The sequence below is a fragment of the Plecotus auritus genome (assembly GCF_963455305.1).
Source record: "Plecotus auritus genome assembly, chromosome: 1".
NCBI classification, from domain to species: domain Eukaryota; kingdom Metazoa; phylum Chordata; class Mammalia; order Chiroptera; family Vespertilionidae; genus Plecotus; species Plecotus auritus.
In genome coordinates, this window is record NC_137770.1 from 42195950 (window position 1) to 42221310 (window position 25361).

The 25361-nt window shown below is 43.1% G+C and overlaps 1 protein-coding gene and 1 pseudogene across 2 annotated transcripts in view; one reads left to right on the top strand and one right to left on the bottom strand.

Annotated features, from left to right (window-relative positions):
* Nucleotides 1-396: 396 nt before the first annotated feature.
* Nucleotides 397-5165, bottom strand: LOC308258269 (large ribosomal subunit protein bL19m-like; annotated as a pseudogene). Its single transcript has 2 exons — nt 4806-5165; nt 397-1162 (listed from the first exon to the last, which is right to left on the bottom strand). The product of its transcript is annotated as a large ribosomal subunit protein bL19m-like (transcript).
* The window catches only part of GCH1 (GTP cyclohydrolase 1), a 36972-nt gene continuing 16646 nt past the window's right edge, over nt 5036-25361 (top strand). Inside the window, exon 1 of the mRNA XM_080672352.1 lies at nt 5036-5503. Within this exon, the coding sequence (XP_080528478.1) occupies nt 5164-5503 (340 nt within the window). The 5' untranslated portion in view covers nt 5036-5163. The remainder of the gene's footprint in view (nt 5504-25361) is intronic.

Sequence of the window (25361 nt, forward strand, 5' to 3'; positions counted from 1 at the left end):
TCAGAAACATTATCTACCGTTTTTAATATAGCCATCCTAGTGGATATTAGGTAGCATTCACTCACCCCCTGATTTAATTTTCCTGATGGCTAATTATGTTGAGCATCTTTTCATATGCTTATTGGCCATGTGTCTATTTCTTTGGAGAAATATCTATTCAAATCTGTTGCCCATTTTTAAATTAGGTTGTCGGTATATTTGTTATTTATTTATTTTTACATATTTATCTTTTAAAAGTAATAAACTGATGTGCTATTTTTAAAAACAATACTCATAAAATAAGGAATGCTTAGTCGATTTAATGGCTATGTCCTTATACAGGAAATTAAATTGGTCTCTAAAAAAATCCTCTGAGAGTCAGTATATCCTCTGCAAGTAGCTAAATTCATTTTCAGATCAGGACGTTTTCGATGTTTCAGTTTCATCCCATATTGCAGTATCATATTCCCTCATCATATCAAACTCAAGCCATGGCTGACTTCACTTCTGAGCTTCTTTCATTTGCACTTTCTTCAGTTAAATAAAGATCAAATCTGATTCCTTTAATATTGGACTTTGGATATTCCCAGCGTTTGGACCAGGCCTTAGACTTCATTTTTACTTCCAACTGATTAACAGGAACTTCTTCTTGGCTCGATTCTTATACTATTGGCTTCATATTAATATCAAAAGTGCTGTGTCCAGGAAGGGCATTTCGTAAGCATAGCAAGCTGTCACCCAGTCAGTTTTCTAATTTGACCACTTGGATCTCCTGGGTTCTAGGATTCTAAAATTCAAAGCAAACCTCGACACTTTGTCCTTCAATAGTATTCCTAAGGATGAAAGCAGCGCCAAGTGCTTTTCCTGATCTCTGGATGCTAATCCCCAGGAACTGACTGGTTTTTCCACTGGCATATGGGTTGTAGTAACACAAGGAATGCTTCCACATAGAACTCTGGAATGTGGAGTACTTTTCTCATTCCTTAACATTTCTTTCTGTTTGAAATTTCAGAGGATTTGTTCTTCCTCTTGGAGGAATGAATTCAGGACTCAAGAACCTGGTTTCCCGGTGTGGGAGGTGGCACTTGTCCACGATGACTGGTTTTGGAGGCAGCTGGAACATGCCAGGCTGGGGAGGTCCAGTGCTCTGCTGCCGGCCTGGCCCACAAGCAGTGGGGGCAACCTAGCCCTGAGCCCCTTCCGAGCTCCTGCTGCCAAGCCTCACTCCACTTACTGTCAGTGTATTTATTATTTAGTTGTGAGCATTCTTTATTTATTCTAGATCCTAATCTGCATCAGGTATATGATTTGCAAATATTTTCTCCCATTGTGTGGCCTGCCTTATCCCTTTTGTGATAGTATCCTGTGAAGCACAAACGTTTTTAATTTTGGTGAAGTCTAATTTATCTATTTTTTTCTTTTGTTGCTTCCATTTTTGGTTTTATTCTAAGAAATCCAATTGCCTAATCCAAGGTCATGAAGATTTATGCCTATGTTTTCTTCTAAAGCTTATAATTTTTGCTCTTACATTTAGGTCTTTGATCTGTTTAATTTTTGTATGTGGTGTGAGATAGAGATCCAACTTCTTTCTTTTCCATGTAGGTATCCAATTGTCCTAGTCCCATTTGTTGAAAAGAGTTTTCTTTATCCCATTGAATTGTCTTGGCACCCTTGTTGTAAATCAATTGAATATAAATATAAAGGCTTATTTCTGGTAGAGAAATATGCTAATATTATATCTTGACTATATCTTCTCATTTATTGAGTTCTCTACCTCAGGAACCCTAATTATTCTTATGCTAGGTCATCTTTGTCTTCTCTAATAGCTTTCATCTTCCTTTTATTGTACATTCATTCTTGTGTCTTATTGTATAACGGTAAATGAATTTTCAACAGTACCTATTTTGTACATGGCTTTAATTGATTACATAATAATAAGGATCCTCAATTTATTTCCTTAGATCTCTAACTCCTTTTGAAATTCTATTATTTTTTATCTTGTTTTTTTCATATTGAATTCATATTTTTATTAAGTTGTTCTGTAGCAGAAAGCATTTGTGAGGAATTTTCCTCGGTTCCATGAGCTTTAGTTTCTTCTCAGTTGCATTCTTTGTCTTTACATCGTCTACATGCTGTATTGTTCTCCCCAATAGGTTTAGGGTTTTTTTTTTGGCTCTTGTATGTTTGCACAGTTGCCACGCTGTTTCTCTGCCTTCTGTCCATGCCTAATATTCTTGAGGGTCACTTCTCTGTGTTTTCCATTATAGTGGACGTCCATTTGTTTTTCTGACTCTGCTACAGCTTGTGGCTTGAGGAATTTATATCTCTTCTTCTGTGAGGAATTGAGAAGGTTGGGACAATGTTCAGCTGTGGAAGAGTGTGCTCTCCATCAGCACCTCTCTTATTAGCACCCTCTCCTTCCTCTGAGATGGTATTAAACATCCTCTACCACTGACATGCGACTATTTGGGGCACCTCTATTCCTCCCTTGCGAGGTGTCTTTGGAGAGTTTTCTCAACTCAGTGTGGAGCCCCGAGTCTTCCCTTCCATCTCAGGAGTAAGCTCAGTGTTCACATTCTTTCATTTTCTCTCTAAAAGTTCTTCCATTCCTCTTCAGTCAGAAGAGAAGAAAGGTAAGGGCCTCCATTCGGTTTGCTACCTTTGGGGATTTAGTGAGGCATCTAAGGATTCCATTGACTCCACAGTCCTGTTTCTGGAAGTTAGGAGTGGGATAAAGATACTTTTATTGTGTATCTTTCCACCTTGACCCAGAATCTCTTCCTAAGTTTGAATTTCAAATATACAACCTCCATCAAGTGCACTGAAAGAAATTTGCTCTTTTTTTTCAATTACCACTGCCCGGTGCCTAATGTTAGTTTACCTGTTATCCTTGACAAGTTACTCTATATCTCTGCAGCTCTTCAGTGTTCAATCTTTGATGCTGTGTACCTCACTCACCTATCTTTCTGTTCTGTTACTACCCTAGAAATGGAAGAATTTAAAAAAAAAAATCCTTGGCTTTTTGGTAGAAAACAACTCCCAGGTTGGGTCAAAGGTGAAAATGGGTCATGGTACTAGTTTAGAAACAGATGCTGTCACAATTCCTGGCTGCAAATGCTTACAGCTTTACTGTTGAACATTTTATGCTAATAGATTCTGTGGAACATACCCTTCATCTTTTAGTTTATCCCTCCTTTTTCTTTTCTACTTACAGCCACCCAACTACCTACATTTCATTGTCAAACTATTTATTAATGTTGGCAATTTTAAAGCTTCCTTATATTACCTTTGGGCATTTAGCCAGAAGGCATTGCCTCCATTTTACATGTAAATATGTTCTAGAACAAATCCAGAGAATTTGTAATGATAATTGGCAACAAATGTGCTGATGCCTCAGTGGCAGTGTTTATAAGAAAATGTTAATTTTTAGGATAAAAATGCCACTAGAAATAGTCTTTGGGAAATATAATATTAATGTTTACAAATGTTTTTAAAAGAAGGCAAAAGATTGCCACACACACCCTTAATGAAAATATCTCCATCAAATCCCTCAATTTTTTAAGTACCTCACTTGGTATCTGTTTTCATTTGTTAAATATAAGGACAGTGGGCAGTACAGTTAAAGGGAAAAAAATGTTGCAGGACCTTGCCAAAGGGGAAAAAAACTTTACAATTTGGTATTTAATATATATAGAAATTTAATAACTATCTCTTAAAAACCCACTGACATAAATATTTTTTTTTCTATTTTAGATTAAGGATGCCTAGGAGGTCAGTCAATTTCCATATCACTTTCCTGAATGTTTAGAACGGAGCAATTCTTGGAGCAGACATTCAATAAATACTAATTATAATGCCTAAGCTACTTTATTAGTATAGAATAATCCCAGGGGCTTCCCTCCTGGTTTGTCTGATCCTAAGCCTTTTAATACTGTTTATATGTCAGAAAACCAGCTCATTAGAAACTCTCTGGAGCAAATTTAATACATGTTTTAAAACTTACCTTTGGCATTATGAAATAATCCGCCCAGTGAGGGAAAAAGTCACTTTCTAAATCTTAAAACAGCTCTAGCTGGTTTGGCTCAGTGGACAGAGCCTGGCCTGCGATCGAAGGGTCCCGGATTCGATTCTGGTCAGGGGCACATGCCTGTGTTGCGGGCTTGATCCCCAGTGTAGGGCGTGCAGGAGAGAGGCAATCAACGATTCTCTCTCATTATTGATGTTTCTATCTCTCTCCCCTCTCTTTTCTTCTCCGAAATCAATAAAAATATTTTAAAAATCTTAAAACAGTCAAAATAGATGTCACTGGTTAAGAACCCAACTGATCAATAATAACATTTCACAATTTGTATCAACATCAGGGGAAAGGAGCTTCGCTTCGCTTGCAAATCAATTTATCTAGGGTCAAAGTTCTCCCGGTCAAATACATCGGCCTAGACCTAGAGACTCAGGTAGGGACCACTTGGTGTAACGGAGCTCTGAAACCGAGCGGAGGGCGCGCTGCACATATTGTAAGTACCGCGTGCAAAAGTTTCAAGTCATACTCTTCTCTTGCCCTAAAAGCATAAGCGATGGTTTCCTTTCCCACAGTTTAACCCAGTCTCTTCCCCCACGAGGCCACCTGTTGCTCATCTGTCACAGGGCGAGGGGACCGGAGCACTTCTGATGCTGCATCCTCTTTACCCCCAAAAAGAGGGCTGACCGGGCCGCCGGACCGCGCCTGCCCCGCCCCCGCCCCCGCCCAGGTTCCAGCTCCAGACACCTGCCTCCTTCAGATTCCGCTCGTCTCGCAACGACTCCGGGAGACCGACCCACGGCTCTCAGACGGAGTAGCTCCCGCGCGGGTTCGCAGTCTCGCCCCAGCCCGGCGGCCGCGCCGAGGCGCGCCCCTCGGAGCCCCTCCGCGAGCCGAGGGCCGCACTGGCCCCTCCCGGGCCCCGGGCCGGGGGCGGGGCGAGGGCCGTGACGCGAGGCGGCTCCCACCAATGAGGACGCCCCGCGGCGCCGGCCGAGCCGCTAGCCCATAAAAAGGAGCCCGGGGCTGTTCCACTCTCACAGCCACCGACCGGTCCCCTACCTGCGTCCGCTTCCTCCAGCCGCAGCCCGCCGCCCGCGGCCTCCGGCGAAGTTTGGTCGCAGCTTCTGAACGTCCCGAGGTCCCTCCTGAGCGGCAGCGGCGGGACCATGGAGAAGGGCCCGGTGCGAGCGCCGGCGAAGCCGCGGGACTCGGGGTGCAGCAATGGGTGCCTGGAGGGGGAGCCGCGGCGCGGGCCGCCCGGCCGACCGGCCGAGAAATCGCCGCGTCCGGAGACCAAGAGCGCCCAGCCGACGGACGGCTGGAAGGGCGACCGGCCCCGCAGCGAGGAGGATAACGAGCTGAACCTCCCCAACCTGGCCGCCGCCTACTCGTCTATCCTGCGCTCGCTGGGCGAAGACCCCCAGCGGCAGGGGCTGCTCAAGACGCCCTGGAGGGCGGCCACGGCCATGCAGTTCTTCACCAAGGGCTACCAGGAGACCATCTCAGGTCGGTGAGCCCGCCGGCCGCGTGGGCGCGGGCTGCTCGGACCTGCGGGGCGCTGGGGAGGGGGTTGCGGGGAGAGCGCGGGCTCCGGGAAGTCTAGGGTTGCCTCACTCTTGGCAGCGGGAGCCCGGTGCTGTCACCGTCCGAACCCCGCCCTCGGCCCTGGCCCGGCTCCCTGCCAAGGCCAGGGCCCTGCGTGGGACGCATTAGGGCGCTCTGGGGGGCAGCGGCCTCACCACCTGCGGAACCGCTGCAGCCACCCTCGAGGGTGCCCCCTGATCCCACCGCGCCGCCCTAGGTTGGCGAGACCTGAGTTGCCCAGGGCGGGATGCTGGAGGCACGTGCTGGACCCCGGTAAGGACCAGCTGGGCGCTTGTGGAAGTGAGGGCTTCCTAGGTCGGCGCCGCTTGGGAGGTCTCATTTTTGGTAGGTCTGGGGGTAGCCTTGACTTCGTGTGCGGGAGGTGCTTGGGGTGATCCTGCACCGCAAACTCGGGGGACCTGCACTCTCACTGACTTGCCAGGCACCGGGTCTTTGGAAAGTTGAAATTCTCTTTGGTCCCCACTAAGTTCCCTCTAGCTCAGGACTCGTCCAGAATTTGGTACAGTTCTGGGCACAGGCTTCCTGGAGTTTGAGGTGTGAGGTTTCTGGGGCTTGTTTGCTACTTAAACGTTCTCCCTCTATTTTCCTGGAAAGCAATAAAGTGACTACCTGGGAGTCAGGGATGTTTGCTGAACTCTGGGACACAGAGTTGAATCCTTCTGTCAACTGCTCCCCAACCCCTCCGCCCCCCACCCCCACTCCAAATAAGCCAGGTTGGCCCAGTGCTATCACTCAGGGTCAGGCTTTCACCCAGGAGAAGGAAAATCAGGGGGGTGGAAGGGTGGAGAGGGAGTGGAAAATGACTGAGGACTTTGCTGCCTATTTGCTGGGTGAGCGGTGTTGGTCTTCAATTGAGAGAGAGAGAGAGAGAGAGAGAGCGAGAGCTTCTGACATACACCTGGGACTAAAGGATATTCTGGAGTTCACATCTTTGGTGCCTCATGGTGACATTTATTTCGTTGGCCTAAGAAGCCTTCTGCCTTAACAACTTCCCAGAGTGCCAGTGCCGCTTAGCAAGGCAGCCTGCCTGCCACTGCTGTTTCCCTGATGGAGTATCTATCTGGCAACTGCCTGAACAGGTCCTGGGAAGAAGAAAGTTATTTTTGTCCAGTGTTCCACACCCCAAAGGAAGGGTGGCAAATCAGAGTGAGAGAGGGGTGGGGCCCCAAAAGGAAATGATATTATATCCTAAAGCCAAGAAATGTGTCCAAGTTCACATTTTTACCCCTTTACGGTAAAAGTTTAGAGCTTCAAAAGCAGAACTTCAAAATGAAAAGACTGGAGAATAACCATTCCTTATTTGATGAATATGCTCCACTTGGTGAAATTCCACGACATAATAAAAAACATCTTCATAGGTGAGACTTGCTCATTCTGCCTCCTGGGGGCACCGAAAACCCTCTCCTCACTGCACTGGCCAGGCTTTGGGAATCTTGCCCTAACAGGATTCACAGGATCGAGGGATTTCTGACCCCAAGACAGGTCTCAGAATTTACCTAACGTGGCTCACAAGGTTTTCCTAAGAAATGGTTTAGCAGAAATTTGTCTCATGAGTCATAGGACTGATGACTCCAAAGGACACTTCATTCTACGTTAGAAAACTGCTCTAGTCAAGTGTTACTTTATTATTTAAAAAGTCTGTGGACCTAGAGACAGAAAGCAGATTAGGGGTTGCAAGGGCCTGGGGAGGAGGGTGGAAGGGGTATGAGTTTTCTGTTGGGGTGTTAAATGTTCTGGGACTAGAGGGTGGTGATGGTTGCACAATATGCAAAAGTGGTGATGGATGCAATACCACTGAATTGTACACTTTAAATGGTTAAAATGATGGATTGTATCTACATTCTACCACAATGAAAAGTCCACAGACTATTTAAGAATTACTAATAGCCATTATCTGAATACTTTTTATGCTCTAAGTGCTTTGTGTTGATAGTTTTGGTTGATGATCAGTTTTGAGGTAACGCTGTTCTTTTACACCCATGCCAGGGAAACGGAGGCAGAGAAGTTGACAGCTTCATGTAGAGCTGGTGATTGAATCCAGGCAGCCTAAAGGCAGAACTCATAGCCACTTTCTCATGTTGCCAATTAGAGAGATATATCAGTGTGTCTTATCTACTATGTATTTCAAACTGTGAGTTGTGACCTAATACTTGTCACCAGCATTTAAAAAAAAAAAAAAGGTGGTTTAGCATGGAGAAGATCAGTCTATCACACGTAGTAGGGGTAGATGTTTTGAGGAACTTTTGTGTAGATTTTATAGGTCTGACTTTTTCTGGTGTGTACTGGCCCTGGATGTAAAATGTATTTCTTTTTTTTTTTTTTAAATATATTTTATTGATTTTTTACAGAGAGGAAGGGAGAGGGATAGAGAGTTAGAAACATCGATGAGAGGAACATCAATCAGCTGCCTCCTGCACACTCCCCACTGGGGATGTGCCCGCAACCAAGATACATGCCCTTGACCGGAATCGAACCTGGGACCCTTCAGTCCTCAGGCCGACGCTCTATCCGCTGAGCCAAACCAGTTAGGGCTAAAATGTATTTCTTATTGTGGGTTGTGATCAAAAGTTTGAAAGACACTAGAGGGTCACACTTAAGGATTTAATATCAATTTCTTAGAGGTGCATAGTTAAAAAGAAGACAGAGAGGAGGGGATGATGAGGATAATGCTGACCTTAAAGAGATAAACCTGAAATGGTGGTGGTCGAAGACTTGCACCAACCTGGGTGGGAGAGAGAAGGAAGGATACTTAAATCTGTAGAAAATATAGAAAAGAGGAACAGAGAAAACAATCCTGCACAATCCCTAATTTTAATTTCTTTAGAAGAGAGCATATGCCAATGACACATAGATTGTTTTGGATAGAAACAAACTTCTTTTCTATGATTATAAACAAGATACTTTATGTCACTGTATATTCTTGATTAATAGTGTTGATATACGTTTTGTAAAATATAAAATAAGTTGGTACATTACATCCTCAAAATTATTACTATTTTTTTCAGTTCTTCCTGCGTGGATTGATACTAACTTCTGGTATTCTGGGGAATTTGTCAGTTCTCCATGCACTGCAGCTTTTCTTCAAAGGTGCCGGGTACACCTTCCCCTTACTTCCCAATGTGTGCCTTATCATGGGTGTATTAAACTCTCTTGGTTCCTGTTCAACACTGGCTGTAGCTTGTAGGCTGGGATGGAGGGAGGGCTGGAAGAGACACTGTCACCTCTCCCCCAAACTGGCTATCCTTTGAATCTACCATCTTGACCTAGTACCAGCTCATCCTTTTTTTTTTTGAGAATCTTTATGAGCTTATTTGAGTCAAACTGATGGCAATTGCTGGGAAGCAAAGTCTTCAGTGAACTTAAAAAGTGCTCCAGAGGTTGACAATTTTGCAGTTTATTTTATACACTAGAGGCCCGGTGCACGAAATCATGAACTGGTCAGGTCCTTTGGCCTGGCCAGCGATTGAGGCCTATTGAGGGGCCAGCTGGCCATGAGAAAGGTCTGGCCAGGGGGAGGCGCCACAGGGGGTTGGCCGGAAGGCCCCCCCAATTGGGTCTGATGGGGAGGCTGGCCAGGTGGGGGGGGGGGAAGGGGCTGCAGGAGGTTGGCTGGCAGGAGGATAGGGGCCGTGGGAGGTTGGCTGGCTGTGGGAGGTTGGCTGTGGGAGTGCACTGACCACCAGGGGGCAGCTCCTACATTGAGCGTCTGCCCTCTGGTGGTCAGGCGCGTCATTGTGACAAGTTGACTGGTCATTCCAGTTGTTCGGTCGTAATGGTCGCTTAGGCTTTTATTATATAGATAAGAATCAAAGGAAGAGATGTAAAGAGGGTTATGTGAAGTCCAGAAATTTGATACTGCATTAAGTTATTGGAGTTATAGGGAAAGAAATAATCTACCATTGGTGGTAGATTAAGGGGGTAAGAAAAATCAAATCGAGGAAACCTCTGGGATTGGATAGGAAGTAAAATGGAGAGACATATACTTCTTTTACATTGGTGGGTACAATATAGTAAATAATTAACATGGACAGCACTTAGAGATGGTATCCTGGGATCAAGGTAACAATGAGGGATTCTCTGGTCTTATGATATGGCATTGTGGGTGTGCCCTGAGAGGTCTGGAAAAGATTACTCTGACACTTCAAAGGTATATTATCTTAGATGCAAAAAGACAATAGACAGACTAGCTTTAAGTAAAGGTTGACCTTTGTCAAGGAAGCTACAGGCCTAGGATGACCCACTTTTAGTTAGGAATATTTATGTTCAGACCATCCTATGTGGTTGCTTTCAGTCTCTGAGTTTGTAAGGCCCACTGTGCAGGCCACCTTTGAGCTTGTCAGATTTAGTATGTGGCCCCCTTTTCATCCACACTTTTACCTTTTGGTCATAAATCAGTCTGAAGGCTGCATTAATGACCAACCCCTCAGTTGGCTAATGTCCCATGATGTTAGGAAGGCTCATTTCTAGAAAGTTTTACTGTTATCATCTGTTTTGCTGAAATGGTGGACCTTTGGAGATGGGGCAAGACTGCAACCTTGGATGGAAGTCAAGGCTGAATTTTTCTCAAAAGGGAAAGGCAGGTAAATGCGAGGCAGTCATGGATCGACTCACTTTACTCTATGGCTGTTCCATCTCCGTTTAACCAGCCTTTCACCTACTGGTTTTAGTGCCATTGGTGATTGTCTAGATTCAGTACTGATTAGAAGTTACAAAACAATGACTTTTGCTTCTTTAATTCTCTCTGAACTTATTAACTGGAGTTCTATAAGGAAGGTATATGGGAACTCTTTAGGCTTTCTTTGCAACTATTTGATAAGTTTAAAAGTATTTAAAATGAAGCTTAAAATAGATAAGGTTTTTAATTTCTTTAATACTAATTCTGCAGTGAAGATCTACCTAATTTAGATTCAATCTAGAAACCATAAAAGAAGATTATTGTAACTTTCACTATATAAAAACTAAGAATTTTCACACATCAAATATCAACACAAATGAAGTCAAATGACAAATTGGGAAGTAATATTTCTATTAATATCGTAGACAACAGGATGATAACAAGAGATGCTATAAATTAATGTGAAAGGCCAAAAACACCATCGAAAAATTGACAAGACAGGTAAACAGACAGTTCATGGGAAAGTAAATACAAATAACTGAAACACGCGGAAAGATGCTTGGCTTCACCCTCAAGAAGGTGCACACAGGATCCCCCACCCCAAAGCTGCTTGTTTTTCCTTTGTTCGATTGTCAACGGTCCAGGAATTTGATACTGCAGTAAGTTATTGGAGTTATAGGGAAACCAAGATTTCTGTTGAGAGTGTAACTACCCTTCTGGAGGATAATTTAGTAACATCTATACAGATGTATATTTCCTACTTGAACATCCTGCCTCTGGGAATTTATCTTATGTAGATACTTGCATATATGAAATGATCTATGCTCAAGGTTAGTTACCGCAGCCTTGAATGGAACCTAAATGTATAGTCTTGGAGTGACTAAAGATGCAGAGCTATATATATTTTTGTAGGAAGAAGGTGGTGGTGGTGGGGAGGTGTACAAAAAAATGTTTATATTGGCATTAAGAACTGTTACATGTTACTAGGGATGTGAACTGGGCAGATGGCAGACAAGCATAGAAGTAAGACTTTTCACTGTATTTTCAGTTTTTGATTTTTGAAGTATGTGCAGGTATTTTCAAATAGATAAATTAAAACTATTGTGACAAAGTTGCTTCAAATCTAGGAATAAAAGAAATACAATCTTCCTAATGATGAGTCAGCAAGAAAAATCTGGTTTCTGATAACCTTTCCCCTGAAATTAGAGAAAAATAGTTAGATAATATATATTTTTGCAAGGTTGATCTTCATTGTAGTCTTTATTGCATATAGAAGGAGCCTGATTTGAATGTGACCTTGTTACTTAACTATCTGTGTAGTTATTGGCATATCTCTAAACTTAATTGTCCTCTTACCCTTTTTGTAAAGTTGGTAATACCTGCTTTACCTGGGATCTTATAAGGAATAAGAAGGTATAAAAATATCACTGATGCTTAATATATTCCTTCCTTTATAGTGAGGAAGAACTGTGGGATTGGATTAATTGGAAAGTGTGTTAAGAATGTGGGACACTTTGGAGCCCTGAGCCACCAGGTAAAAAGTCCAATTACTTTGAGGGTGCCATACTGTGAGGAAGCTCTAACACATGGAGGGGCCACGTGTAGGTGTTCTGCCTGCTTGCTGTAGCTGAAGTTCCACCCAATAGCTAGCATCAAGCACTAGACATGTGAGTAAAGATTCCTCCAGGTGATTCCAGCCCACAGCTGACTGGTCGCCCCACTAAGGTCCCAAACATTGTGGAGTACAGGCCAGGCATATCCTCTGTGCCCTGTTCAAATTCCTGACCTACAGAATCCAAGGACATCTACACTAATAAAAGAGAAATATGTAAATTGACTGTACCTCTGCGACACCTACCAGCCAATCAGGAGGGAATATGCAAATTAGCAGGACAAAGATGGCGATGGCCCCATCCCCCAGCCGCTCCAGGCGCAGAGCTGCCAGGTGGGGCAGGACGCCTGCTATGAGGGGGAGGGGGGGCAGAGGGAGCTACAGGAGCAGCGATCCAGCTGGAGCGAAGCAAAGACTCCAGCTGGAGTGAAGGCAGAAGGTGGCGGCCAGAGCGAAGGCCTGGGTCCCGGGTGCCAGAGGAAAACCGGTGCCGGCAGCCAGGTGAAGGAAGGCCTATTGCATGAATCTTCGTGCAATGGGCCTCTAGTCCTAAATAATAAAAGGCTAATATGCAAATTGTCCCCACAGGCAGGAGTTTGACTGACTGGGAGTTAGATGTGTGCTGATCACCAGGAGGCAGCACGGAACATGGCAGGCATCGGCGATGCTGCGCTCGCAGCGGGTGGTAGTGGAGGTACTGCCGGCCCTGATGGGCCCTGATGAGAGCAGGACTGCAGTGGGATGGTGGAGCAGGTGAGAGGGTGGTGCCAGGCCAAGGCAGGTGCAAGTGGGGACCCCCAATCGCCCTGCCAGTCACCCCACAGACAGCGACTAGTGGTGATGGTGGGGGTGAGGCTGGCAAGCAGGTGGCACCAGGCCAAGGCGGGTGCAATCGGGGACCCTGATCATTCCACAGATCAGCCTTGATTGCCAGCCAGGCCTAGGGACCCATGCACAAATTTTGTGCACTGGACCTCTAGTAATAAAATAGTTGTATACCACTACATTCTGGGTGTTTTGTTATGCAGTAAAAGCACCTAGACAGGTTTTGAAATAAGGGTGGTTGGAATTTGCCTGTGTGCAGAGGGAAAGGGAGTGACCTAAACAGGCCAAGAGAGGGCATGATGGTTTAAGGCTAGAGATTTAAATTTGTGAATTATCAGAAGAGAGCTGACAAGGAAGTTAGGAGAGTGCCTGAGATCCTCAAACAAGTGGAAAGAGGAGATAGGTGGCCTAAACTTTAGGAGATGTCTGCATTCAGATAGTAAGAAGAGAGAGAAGAAGCGGCAGAGATAGCCCTAACGGGAGTTGTTAGACTCAGGCTTTAATGCCTCTGTTAGAATTTCATATGAAGACCCAATTAATATGTGAGAATCGTAAGACATAGGAATTCTGTTTTTCTTCCTGAATTCTAGCAAAGAGAAAGCCAAGTAGATTAAGTTTAGAGACATTTCTTCAAACCCTATTTAAAGATATTTCACAAAGTTTTTGATCAGTGGAATTCATGAATGAGTGCAAAAAATTTAGCTAAATTACATTCAATTGTAAGGTGGATTAATAACTAACAAGCCTCTCCCACACTTACTGTTTTGAAGGAGATGTTTGAAAACCAAAATTTTATATATTTTGTCTAAGCACATTTAGTTATGTTGTGGTCATTTATAGTTTATAAATGCAAGTCTGTTTTAATGGATTTACTGTTTGGAAACTTTTCAGTTCCGTTTTAAATGTGTGTTTTTAGGGCTTGTACTTTTTAAAATTGTGGTTACAAATTCTTAATATTTCCTTTCATTTAAAGTAATTTTAGCCCAACCGGAGTCGTTCAGTGGTTGAGTGTCCACCCAGGAACCAGGAGGTCACAGTTTGATTCCCGGTCAGGGCACACGCCCAGGTTGTCAGCTCCATCCCCTGTGGGTAAGGGGGGTGGGTGCAGGAGGCAGCTGATCAATGATTCTCTGTCATCATTGATGTTTCTATCTCTCTCTCCTTCCCCCTTCCTCTCTGAAATTAATAAAAATATATTTGAAAATAATTTTTTTAAAAAGTAATTTTATCTGTAAGTACATTTCAGATACACATTTATTTTAACTCCTTTTGAACAATTAGGCAAACATAATACAACATAATTATGTTCCATCTGGGCTAACATCTGAATTGTGTTCCCTACTATATATTTGCAACTGTGTCGAAGTGCATATAGTTGAACGTTGTATATTCTTTTTGTTTGTTTGCTTTTTATTGTGGTAAATGCACATAAGAGAAAACGTACCATTTTAAGTATGTGGTTTATTAGCATTAAGTATATTCACATTGTTGTGCAACCATCACCACTGTCCATCTCCAGAATGGTTCATCATCCCAAACCGAAACTCATTAACCAACTAACTCCTTGTTCCCCTTTCCTCTGGGCCCTTGGCAGCCACTATTCTATTTTCTGTATTCATTTGACTATTATAGGTACTTCATATGAGTGAAAATGTGCCATATTTGTCCTCCATGACTGGCTTATTTCACTTAGCATAATGTCTTCCAAGTTTATCATGAACATCGTTTTGAAGTTAGAAGAGACCTGTTTTGTCCTTGTTGAGGCAGTAACTCACCCTGTAGAATGTTGTATATTCTTACATTTACATCTATTGTATTTTCATTTCCTTATTTTAAGAAATCCTTAGAACTGAAGATGTACTGTGTGGATATTAATCAAACAGCAGCTATATGAATGACCCTGTGCCAATTGTTAAAGGGGAAGCAAAACTTGTTGGCCAGGTCTTGGCCCTCAAGGAGCCCAGGGTCTGTGCTAGCAGCGAATGGAAGTCTCTGGCAGAGAGACTTGAAGCTATAGTTGACTATGGGGAAGGTAGTTTTTGAACTGAAGGCAGAAAGAAATTTTTTTAAAAACAGAAATAGTCCATGTTGTCTTAGAGAAATTTTGTCTAACTGTTCTGGAATAAAAAGAATACGTTAATATTCATAGTTGTCTGTGCCATGAAGTTAAAAATAAATGAAGCTTGCTCTGGCTGGTGTGGCTCAGTTGGTTGAGCATCAGCCCATGCACCCAAAGGTCGCCTGTTTGATTCTGGGTCAGGGTACATACCTAGATTGCAGGTTTGATCCTCAGTCAAGGTGCATGCAGGAGGAGGCCGATCGATATTTCTCTCTCTCTCTCTCTCCCTCTCCCTTCTTCACTCTCTAAAATCAACAAAAACATATTAAAAAAAATTAAATGGAGCTTTCAGAGCAGTTAGGTTCATTTTAAACTTTTTAAAGATCAGCATGGAAGGCATTAGGGCTGGCTCCTTTCTCTGATGTTTTAAAGCCTATTCTGGCCAGTTAGCCTTTCTAATGAACTTTACTCGAACACACATTGCTAGTTGGTCTAGCCTTTGTAATCCGTTGTTGTTTTATCTGTTAGTCTTTTTTCTTATTAATCCTCTTGGTTATTCTTGCTCTAAGTCCTGTTTCCCGAGTATCTTTAGACTGTCTTATCTTCTCTTGTTTTGACTCCTAACCTCCTCTCACCTGAAGTACAGTAACTTCTCAGCTGTCTGCATTGCCTCCTAGTTTATTCTGCTCCAATCCCTAGTGCCAGTGTGATTTTACTAAAATCAAATAGGTCTCTTCCTTCTGAAAACACTTGACTGATTTTCCCTTGTCTTTCCTCACCATGGCTGTGAGGTTTTATTATGTTCCAGCCTCTTGCCTGCATTTGTTTCCTAATCTTCCATCACCATCTCCTCACCAGGACAGTTTAGTGTTTTAGTTTAGTGCATAGTGTGTCTTGAAAAACCACTCTGCCTCATCCCCACGCTGGAGCTGAAGACTGAGGCACAAGTCCTACACGAGGCTTGTTCTTCTGCAGTATTTAGCCTTTATTATTTACTCTCTTCTTCTAAGCTTCCTTTTCTATCTTTTTTAGTTTGGGTTGCTAACCTTGAGGGAATCCTCCCTTCCCCCCCAATTTATCAACAGCTATTGCCTATCTAGAGCTCTGTGAATAAGCAACCAGGGTTAGGTGAGGAAACTGGCCCTTTCTGAGTTCTGGGTTGAATACTTGGAAGCACTTTGCCATGAGCACATGGCTCTTGCTGTGAGGCATGGTATGTTTTCTGAACAGGTATTTGTTTTTATTTGTTCTAAGTAGGAATCAGTGCCCAGTTCAGCAGAGGCCATTGCCCAACGTCCCAAACAAGGCACTTCTCCCTAAAATAGCTTAAAATACAATGGTACTTATTGCACAGTGTATGTACTTGTGGTAAGATGTTCATGAGCAGTGATGAAGGCCCCGAGTGCTGGAGTTCCGCTGAGAGGCCGTAAACTCAGCAGGACCTCGCTGAACTCCAGATTGAAGGTAGAGCTGCTATAGATCATACATCTCTAACTGACAGCTCCTTCAAAATAAGAGTGCTCCTGTTAATACACAGGTAACCATGGAGGTGTGCCACTCTGAATGCCCACCAGAAACAATTTGCCTTTCAGGCTTAAGGGTAGTTAGCTGACAGCCTCAGCTGTCAGTACCTTCAGGATTTGCCTCAGTGGAAGCCATGCTTATCCGTGCTGCTTTTTCTTTCACTTTAATATCCATCTCTTTCTTTCTATTCCCTCTTCACCACAATACATGGAGCTTTTTGAGGGTGGAGTCCAAAGACTCATCCTGGTATATTGGGAAGAACAACTAGTCTGGACGAGTCACTAACTAGCATCCTCACTAACTAGTTTGTTTGTTTGTTTGTTTGTTTATTTCTGTCTTATTTATACAAGTCACTTCAAGACTTTTATGGATCTGGTCTACAGGGAGAGGTGGTTGGACTAGGACTTGAATTGTCATGCTGAGGTCTCTGTAGTATGGGTTTACTGGCCAGTATTGTCTCATTGCTCATACTGTAGACTTTCAGCAGCTGACAGGTGAGGTCCTAGCAAGGACCTCAGACTTTTTTCCTTGTTACAAGTGCTGCTTTTCTTTGAAATATTCAAGCTACTCAAATAGTTTCTATGGTAACAGGTCTCTTGTTTTTCTTATGAGGCAGATTTTTGAAAAGGTTCTTCATTTGTGTGCCCTCTCGGGTCTGTGGTCTTCTAACCTGTAGCCCTTTTGATTAGACAAAGCCTTTATTTAATGACTTTCCCTCAGGAATATTGTAGACACATCTACCAGAAGAATAAGCTTGTCTTACTAGCATGTGAGGTTTTAGTGTATTAATAAGGCCTCTTATCACTGGAAGAGGAATTGTTGGATTACTTGGTAGAACAGTCATACCAAGAAAATGAATATTCTTTGTTAGGAAATGACATTTAATTTCACTTTTACTTTTTATTATGTAAAGTTTTCAAACACAAAAATACACAAAATTGTATAATGGACAGCTATATACCTACTACTTAGATTCAAAATTGACATTTTGCCATATTGGCATGTTCTATTCTTTTACTGAGAGCAAATCAGAAATGTGTATTTAGAGGTGAAATGTCACCCTAGGCCTAGGAAGTGTGTTTTTTTTTCTTCTTAACCACTTACACTATGACTAGTAAAATTAACTATTAATTCCTTCAAATCACTTAATACCTAATCTATATTCAGACTTCCCCAGTTGTCCCATATGTCTTTTAGTTATGATTTGTTCAAACCAGGACCCACTCGAGACCCACACATTTGCATTTGATTGTTAGGTTTAATCTAGAAGAGTTCCTGCCATCTTCCCCTCCTACCTCCCTGCATGATACTGATTATCAGAGACTGTCAGTTGTGCTTTAAGATGATCCACCTGTGGGATTTGTCTGATTGTTTTCTTCTTGTTCCCATTTAACTTGTTTCTCTCTCCCTCATATTCCTGGAAACTGGAAATTAGGTCTAAAGACTTAATTAAATTCAGGGGAAACATTTTTAGCAGGAATGCTGTTTTCTTCATGCAGTATCACAACCAGGAGACAGAAAATGTTTGAATGTGAAGATCTGAAGACTCTAGTTGGTTTGAGAAATGGTTCTTGACTGGTTTCCTAGGATAAACTTCTATAGAGAAGTTCCTTTAAAAGCACACACAACCCTTTATTAGTTTAAAGATTTAATGGGATTCTTTTTTCCCTTGAAACTGTTCCAGTTTTCAAAAGGGAAAGGTCAAAGTAGCATTACATTACTGAAGTTTTCCTCATATAAACCCAATAAGTGGTTGATAAAACAGTATTTTGTGAGTGATGTTCAGCAACTCTGGGCTCTAGCAGCGCTGGGACCAGGCTGCTCTTTCTATCTGCTCTTCTCTTAACCCCCATGTTGATAACTAATTTTACTTTGTTTTAACAAATCAGGTTTCCTCTCTCCATTTCCTTTGCTGTTATTGACTTTAGGCCTTGACACCTCATGGCGGACCGTGACCTGCCGTAACTCCAGGTTTCCTCCCTCTGACCCTCCCCTTCAGTCCGTGCTTCTGGTAGGTCAGGTTCAGACTTCTGGCCGCTGCTGTAATCGAGGCTCTGATCTGGAAGTCAGAGGACAGGGGTCAACATTCAGCTCTTGCACTAACTAGTTGGCCCTTCCTCAGAAGAACTTAATGTTTCCAAACACAGAATCATCTATGAAATGGGAATGATAGCTGTTTTAGCTAACACAGAGTGTGGCAGGGCTTGAGAGAGGTCATGAAATAAAGGTGACATTTAATTTGAAAAATGCTCTGAAATAGTTTCCGCCTGATATTGTTTCCCACTGCTGTATTTTATCTTATATGGTGCCTCTCTTCCTCTCCTCCTATTCATTCTTGAGGTCTGGGTCAAATCTTTATCTTCAATGTAGCCAGATTGTTTCTCCCAGCCTGTAATTTTTACTTTATATAAATGATTGCTGCAAAATAAAAAATAAAAATACACACCAAACACTTGCTGCCACCAGGCCTTTGGTATGTACTTATGCCATTGCTCAGAGTGTGGTCCCGCTCCCCACCTTGGTTGTTCACAATTATAGCATAGAAACTGTTGCAAAGATGGGGCTACAACTTATGTGAGGTCCTCCCTTCACTTTTCAGTGTTCCTTTCTGCTGCCTGCTCTAGGCAAAGTTGACTGCAGCTCCTTCCTCGTGTTTCCCCTCTTATCACCCCATTCTCCCAACTTGTCTCTGTTCCCGGCCTTCTCTTTTCAGTTGGTGTGCAGACATCACAGTATTCCACAGGAATTGTCACCCTCTGACTTGGTGATTGTAGTGAGGGTTTACGGTGAGGTATTATATTGCCCACTGTTTGGCCTTGCTAAACAGCCAATTAGGGCCAGTAGGGGTCCATTTTCAACCCTCATTCTCTCTTACTCCTCAAGAACCTATGCTCCCAGCCTGACTGGTTATCAGAATCACTTGTGTTGTTTTGTTTTTTTTTTTAACAGCCATAGTCCAGGGTTCACCCCCACACCTAGAGAATTTCTCAGGGTGGCTCTGGAAGCTGTATTTTCCAAAGCTCCATGATTGGCCATATTTGGGAGCCACTGTTCTGAAAGATGATCCCTTCTCCCTTAATCGTTGTCACTAAGGATGGTAGCTTGCACACCCTGTTGGTACTTATTCATCAGGTAGAATTACAGATGGTTCCATAACATTAATCTCTGTGAAATCTCATGGCACAAGTGAAGGTGGGATGATAAGGGCTGAGCCCACTAAAGGCCTTTGAAGCAAATGCATAGTCATTAGGTTGGTGTGTCTTTCTTTAGAACTGCTGTGAACCACACCTTGGTTCCACCATCTGTTTGTAAATTCCATTTTCAGTTTAACAGCTGGATTATGAAAGATATACGGAATTATCCAACAAAAAAACTAAATTTGGCAAGTATACATCTTTTTTTTTTTTTTTTTTTAACTCTGGATAGCTTTGAAAGTTAATAATGTGCATGATAGGCAGCCTTCAGTTTTATCAGTGCATAAATCTGAATAGTTTAGAACAGGTGCTTTTCCCTACCTGAATTCAGAAAGCCGCTAACCATTACTATGCACGTCTCAAAGGCTGACCAGTGGGTAACTGTTGATATTTGGTATTGATTTCTAAAACCTTGAGTTGTGCAAGCCAGGAACCTGGGAGTTCTGTTAAACTCCTTTCCAAAACCACCCAGTTACCTTGAAAACCTTCTAGCCCTGGTCACAGACTGCACAAAGCTCGAATGAGGACTCAGGTCTCTGAACTCTCTTAATTTATTGCTATACTTTACCATTCTACTTGAACCATTGTGCTTGTGGTTCCCTAAGAGCCTGTTAAGTAATTGTGTCTGGGGAGAGAGATTATAAGTGCTTTCATTTTTTTCATCTTGGTATTTCATTATCTTATAAACTACAAAGAACATTACTACTGTAGTCAGGAAAAAAGTCTTATTTAATAAACTAGAGCCCCGGTGCACGAAATTTGTGCACAGGGGTGTGTGTCCCTCAGCCCAGCCTGCACCCTCTCCAATCTGGGACCCCTTGAGGGATGTCCGACTGCCCGTTTAGGCCCGATCCCGGTAGGATCGGGCCTAAACGGGCAGTCGGACATCCCTCTCACAATCCAGGACTGCTGGCTCCCAACTGCTCGCCTACCTGCCTTCCTGATTGCCCCTAACTGCTTCTGCCTGCCAGCCTGATCACCCCCTAACACCTCCCCTGCCAGCCTGATTGATGCCTAACTGCTCCCCTGCCAACCTGTTTGCCTCTAACTGTCCTCCCCTGCAGGCCTATCCCCCCCCCCAACTGCTCTCCCCTGCAGGCCTGGGTCCCCCCTAACTGCCCTTCCCTGCAGGCTCGGTCGCCCCCAGCTTCCCTCCTCTGCCGGCCTGGTCACCCCTAACTGCCCTCCCCTGCAGGCTTGATCACCCACAACTGCCCTCCCTTGCAGGCCTGGTCCCTCCCAACTGCCCTCCCTTGCTGGCCTGATCGCCCACAACTGCCCTCCCTTGCAGGCCTGGTCCCTCCCAACTGCTCTCCCCTACTGGCCATCTTGTGGTGGCCATCTTGTGTCCTCATGGGGGCAGCCATCTTGTGTGTTGGAGTGATGGTCAATCTGCATATCACTCTTTTATTAGATAGATAGAGGCCTGGTGCACAGGTGGGGGCCAGCTGGTTTGCCCTGAAGGGTGTCCCGGATCAGGGTGGGGGTTCCCTTGTGGTGTGGGGCGGCCTGGGCGAGGGTCCTGTGGTGATTTGCAGGCCAGCCACACCCCCCGGTGACCCAAGTGGAGGCCCTGGTATCTGGGATTTATTTATCTTCTACAATTGAAACTTTGTAGCCTTGAGCGGAGCCAAGCCTCCTACTCGCTCCATGGCCACAGCCATTTTTGTTGGGATTTATTTATCTTTTATAATTGAAACTTTGTAGCCTTGAGTGGAGGCCTGGGCCCACCGGGGTGTGTGGAAAGCTTGGCTTCCTCCATTACCAGGGAAACCCAAGCTTCCTGCTTGCTCCATGGCTGCAGCCATTTTGGTTGGGTTAATTTACATACGCACTCCTGATTGGCTGGTGGGCGTGGCTTGTTGGTGTAGTGGAGTGATGGTTAATTTGCATATTACTCTTTTATTAGATAGGATATAACTTCATATGCAAAAACTTATCCCTCACTAATAGATGTCATGTTGATGACAAGACCAGCTGAGAAGATGGGAGTAGCTCTCCAGTATTATATTTGCTGAATAAAACATACATATCACTACTATTTTGAAGACACTTGGCACATTTATTTCAATAGTCTGAGCTACATATTTTTTTCCAGTTTTATTGAGATATAATGGATATGCAGCCTTGTTTAAGTTTAAGGTATATGATGTCTTGATATAATACACTTACATATTGCAAAATGATTACCACCATAGCATTAGCTAACACCTCCATCATATTACATAATTATTTCTTCTTTGTGGTGAAAACATTTCAGATCTACTCTCTTCGCAACTTGCAGGTATGTAATATAGTATTGTTAACTATAATAAAAAGGCTGTGCACTAAATCCCCAGAATTTATTCATCTTCTAACTGGAAGTTTGTTTTCTTTGACCACCTTTTCCCCATCTCCCCCACCCTCCCAGCCCCTTGTAACCACCACTCTACTCTGTTGCTACGAGTTTGGCTTTTTTAGATTCTACATGTAAGTGATATCATACAGTCTTTCTTTGTCTGGCTTATTTCACTTCAAGGTTCATCCATGTTGTCTTACCTACATTTTAATGACTTAAAAGCAGCATGGGAATTTATCTGCCAAGGACGACAGGAATGAAAGTTTCCAAAATAACCAAACGTTTACCTTCCCTGCCACGCAGTGGACCTTTCCCGCTGGCCAACGTGCAGTTGATGAAGTTCATGGAGCTTATCAAAGCGGTGCCACAGCACTGGCCCCTCCAGCGGATGGTGGGGAGGGTTGTCCGAACTCGCCTTTGTTTCTGCCATTATGTTAGTCGGAATGTGGGGTTCGTGCTTATTTTGGCCAGGTTTGAGCGTTGTCTTAAGCGCAAAAAGCTGCGAGTGTTGGAAGTGGTAACAAGAGGTAAACCCTCATGATGGCAATGAAAGCAGACAGTGATTTTCTTCCCTCTTTATTTTGTTTTAACACTGCTGTTGCTCTTACTCGTAGGACAAATTTTTCTAAAAGGAAGGTAGGAAGCAAAAAGCTTTAAGGCCACCCTCTGGGCAGGAGGCGTTGCTTTACTTGCAGACTGTCGCTTAGGGAGGTATCTGCAAGAGTTTGCAGTGTTGCATGAAACAGGCTGTGTCTTTCCTGTGACATCTCCCTCCAGCCCCAGTCCTTCCGTGCAAAGGCAATCCAGGTTTCTTGCTGTTTTTCCCCAGAAAAAAAACCCTCCAAAACACCAGCTTGTGTATGAACACCTCAATTAAAACTTTTTTAATTAATGAAATGTCTCAGATATGCAAGAAAAAGTATAAAGAACTAGTTTAATCAACATTCATTTAGTTTTAGCAAATATTAATTATTGCTTTTAAAAACACAGATCCTGTTACCCTCCATCTGCAGAGTTAACCACTATCTTGAATTTGGTCTCTAGCTCTCATGCCTATTTTAATATTTTTATTTTATGTGTATGCCCACCAACAACATGCAGTATTGTTTCTACTTCATTTAAATGGATCATAACTTATACGTCTGTTACTGCTTCTGATACTTGCTCTTTGCATTGGACATTGCTTCCAGAAATTATAAATGCAGCTCAGATTCACTCGCATTCACTGCTGGTTCATATTTTATTGTCTGACTCTACCCAAATTGTGTAATCATTTTTTCCCAATGCACATTTAAAGACCTAATATTTGCTATTATCAATAATACTGCAATAAGAATTCTTATGTTCCCTTGGCGACATGTTTTCTGGAGTCCCTTCTTTAAATCTATTTTAAGGAAGTAATCACAGGGTACAGACTGACACATTAATTGGATAAAATAGGGGATCTATGTTTAACTCTGGCCCTGTACATGGCATACAGGGCACTGTGGAAACTCCCAACGCCTGAAGTCACAGTTGGGAGAAGTTAGCATTAACATCTGCATGCTGGTAGATGCTTCTCTAGTGTAGGGAGGGTGTGGGCCCGGGATTCAGACCTTTCTCCAGTAAATCAGGGTGGGCCCATCTCTATTAGCATCTTGAGTTGATTTAATTCCAGCCAAGATCAAAGAGGCTTTTTAGGTCTTGCTTTCTGTCTTGTTCTCTCTCAGTTCTAAAACCAGCAGGCAGACCCGGTTGCCCATTCAATGTTCCCAGTCTTTCTCCAGTGTCTTTTAGCTCTGCCCTCCCAGGGAGAAGCATAGGTGTGACATTCTGGCTCCCTTCTCTAATTTTTGGTGCTGATCACCAAACACCCTAGTGCTAATTCCTATTGCCACTCATTCAAAAGCAACTCCATTAGAAACAATTTTCCTTTTGGGGGAATATCCCAGGAGTTTCCTCTTACCTCCCTTCTCCCCAGCAGAAACCTGTTTTGTTTGAGGAGGAGCATTTTGAAGGTGTGGAGATTCTGCGTAATGGCACAAACCGTGAAATATGTCAAAACAGGGTCTCTCAAAGCGTGTTTCCTAGATCAGGAGCATCAGCATCTTCTGAGAACTTGTTAGGAATGCAGGTTCTCGGGCCCAGATGCTCTGTGGGTGGGGTCCAGTGATTTGTGTTTTAACAAGCCCACTGGGGGAGTCTGAGGACCTATGCTTCAAGGATGCTTAAATAGGTACTGGGGTCCTACTGTGGGCCCGTACTTTCAGGAAGGGACTAACTACTTGAGAGACAGCTGCCCAGGAGGGTTATTTGCTGTCGTTAATGATATAAGAAATGCTGTGTGTGTGTGTGTGTGTGTGTGTGTGTGTGTGTGTGTGTGTGTGGCATTGGTATAGACAAACCTTTAACTGTTGGAGGCTACTTTGGTTTCCTTTGTTGGTTATAACCTACAGTAGGAAATAAAATGCCATAAATCCTTGTTTCCAGGGTTACCTTCTTGTTGCTGATAACAGGCAGGAAATTAAAACAATCTGTGATAGTGTTTTGTTCTTATTAGCCACAGATGGTAGCTTTCAGATATGTTGAAGCAAAACATAAATATAGCAGGGGAACTTTATTACTGTTGAAGAAAAATGATTTGGCCAGGTCAAGTTTATAGTCTGGGTTCATTTTAATGAAATGGGACATAGGGAACATTAGTGTTCCATTACCACACAAGCAGTAGGACGTATAAGGGACACTAGTTTTGTTCTTTTTGATTTAACTTGGAATATGTAAAACATACATGATTTCAAAGTGAAAGCTATAACTAATTATATTCAAATATGTCTCACTTCCATCTGTATCTCTTCTCTGCTGTTAGTTCTTTATGGGTAATCATTTTTATTCACTTTTTGATTTATTCTTTTAGTGTTTACTTTTGAAGATAATCATAGGTATGTGTGTATGTTCCCTCTTTTCACTTTCTTTACACAAAAGGTTGCATATTATACTACTACTAAAAAAATTATTTTTTAAAAGTTAGCTTATTAAAGTATAACTTAAATTCATTAAAATTCACCAACTTTGTGTGTATAATCTGAGTTTTGACAAATACATACAGTTGTATAGCCACCAGCGTGGCAAAGGTATACGTAGATTGTTTGCATCACCCAAAAAAGTTTCCTTTTACTCTTTTGTAGCCAATCCTCTGCCCCACCTTTCTGGTCCCTGGTAAACCACCTGTCTGCTTGCCAGCGCAGTATCTGCCTTTCCTAGAACCTCATACATAGTTCTGTGTGTGTGCATGTGGCTTATTTCACTTGGTGAAAGATTCAACCATGTTAGTACAGTACTGGAAGTTATTCTGAGTAGTGCTCCATTGTTCATACATTCTATTGATAAATATTGCCTTTTTTAAAAAAGTTTTTATTTTGAAATAATTTTACTTATTTAATTATTTTGACTTGGGGGGGTGTGGTAAAGAAGGAAACTTGATTCAGTACAAAACAGCTCAGTTTTGAAACAGCATAGCCGTGAAAACAGCACAGCTATAGCATGGCCCTGGGTCCAGGCCTCTCCGGCTGGACGGCTCTGCTCGCTCCATGATGGTCTGCTCTGCTCTGCTCCT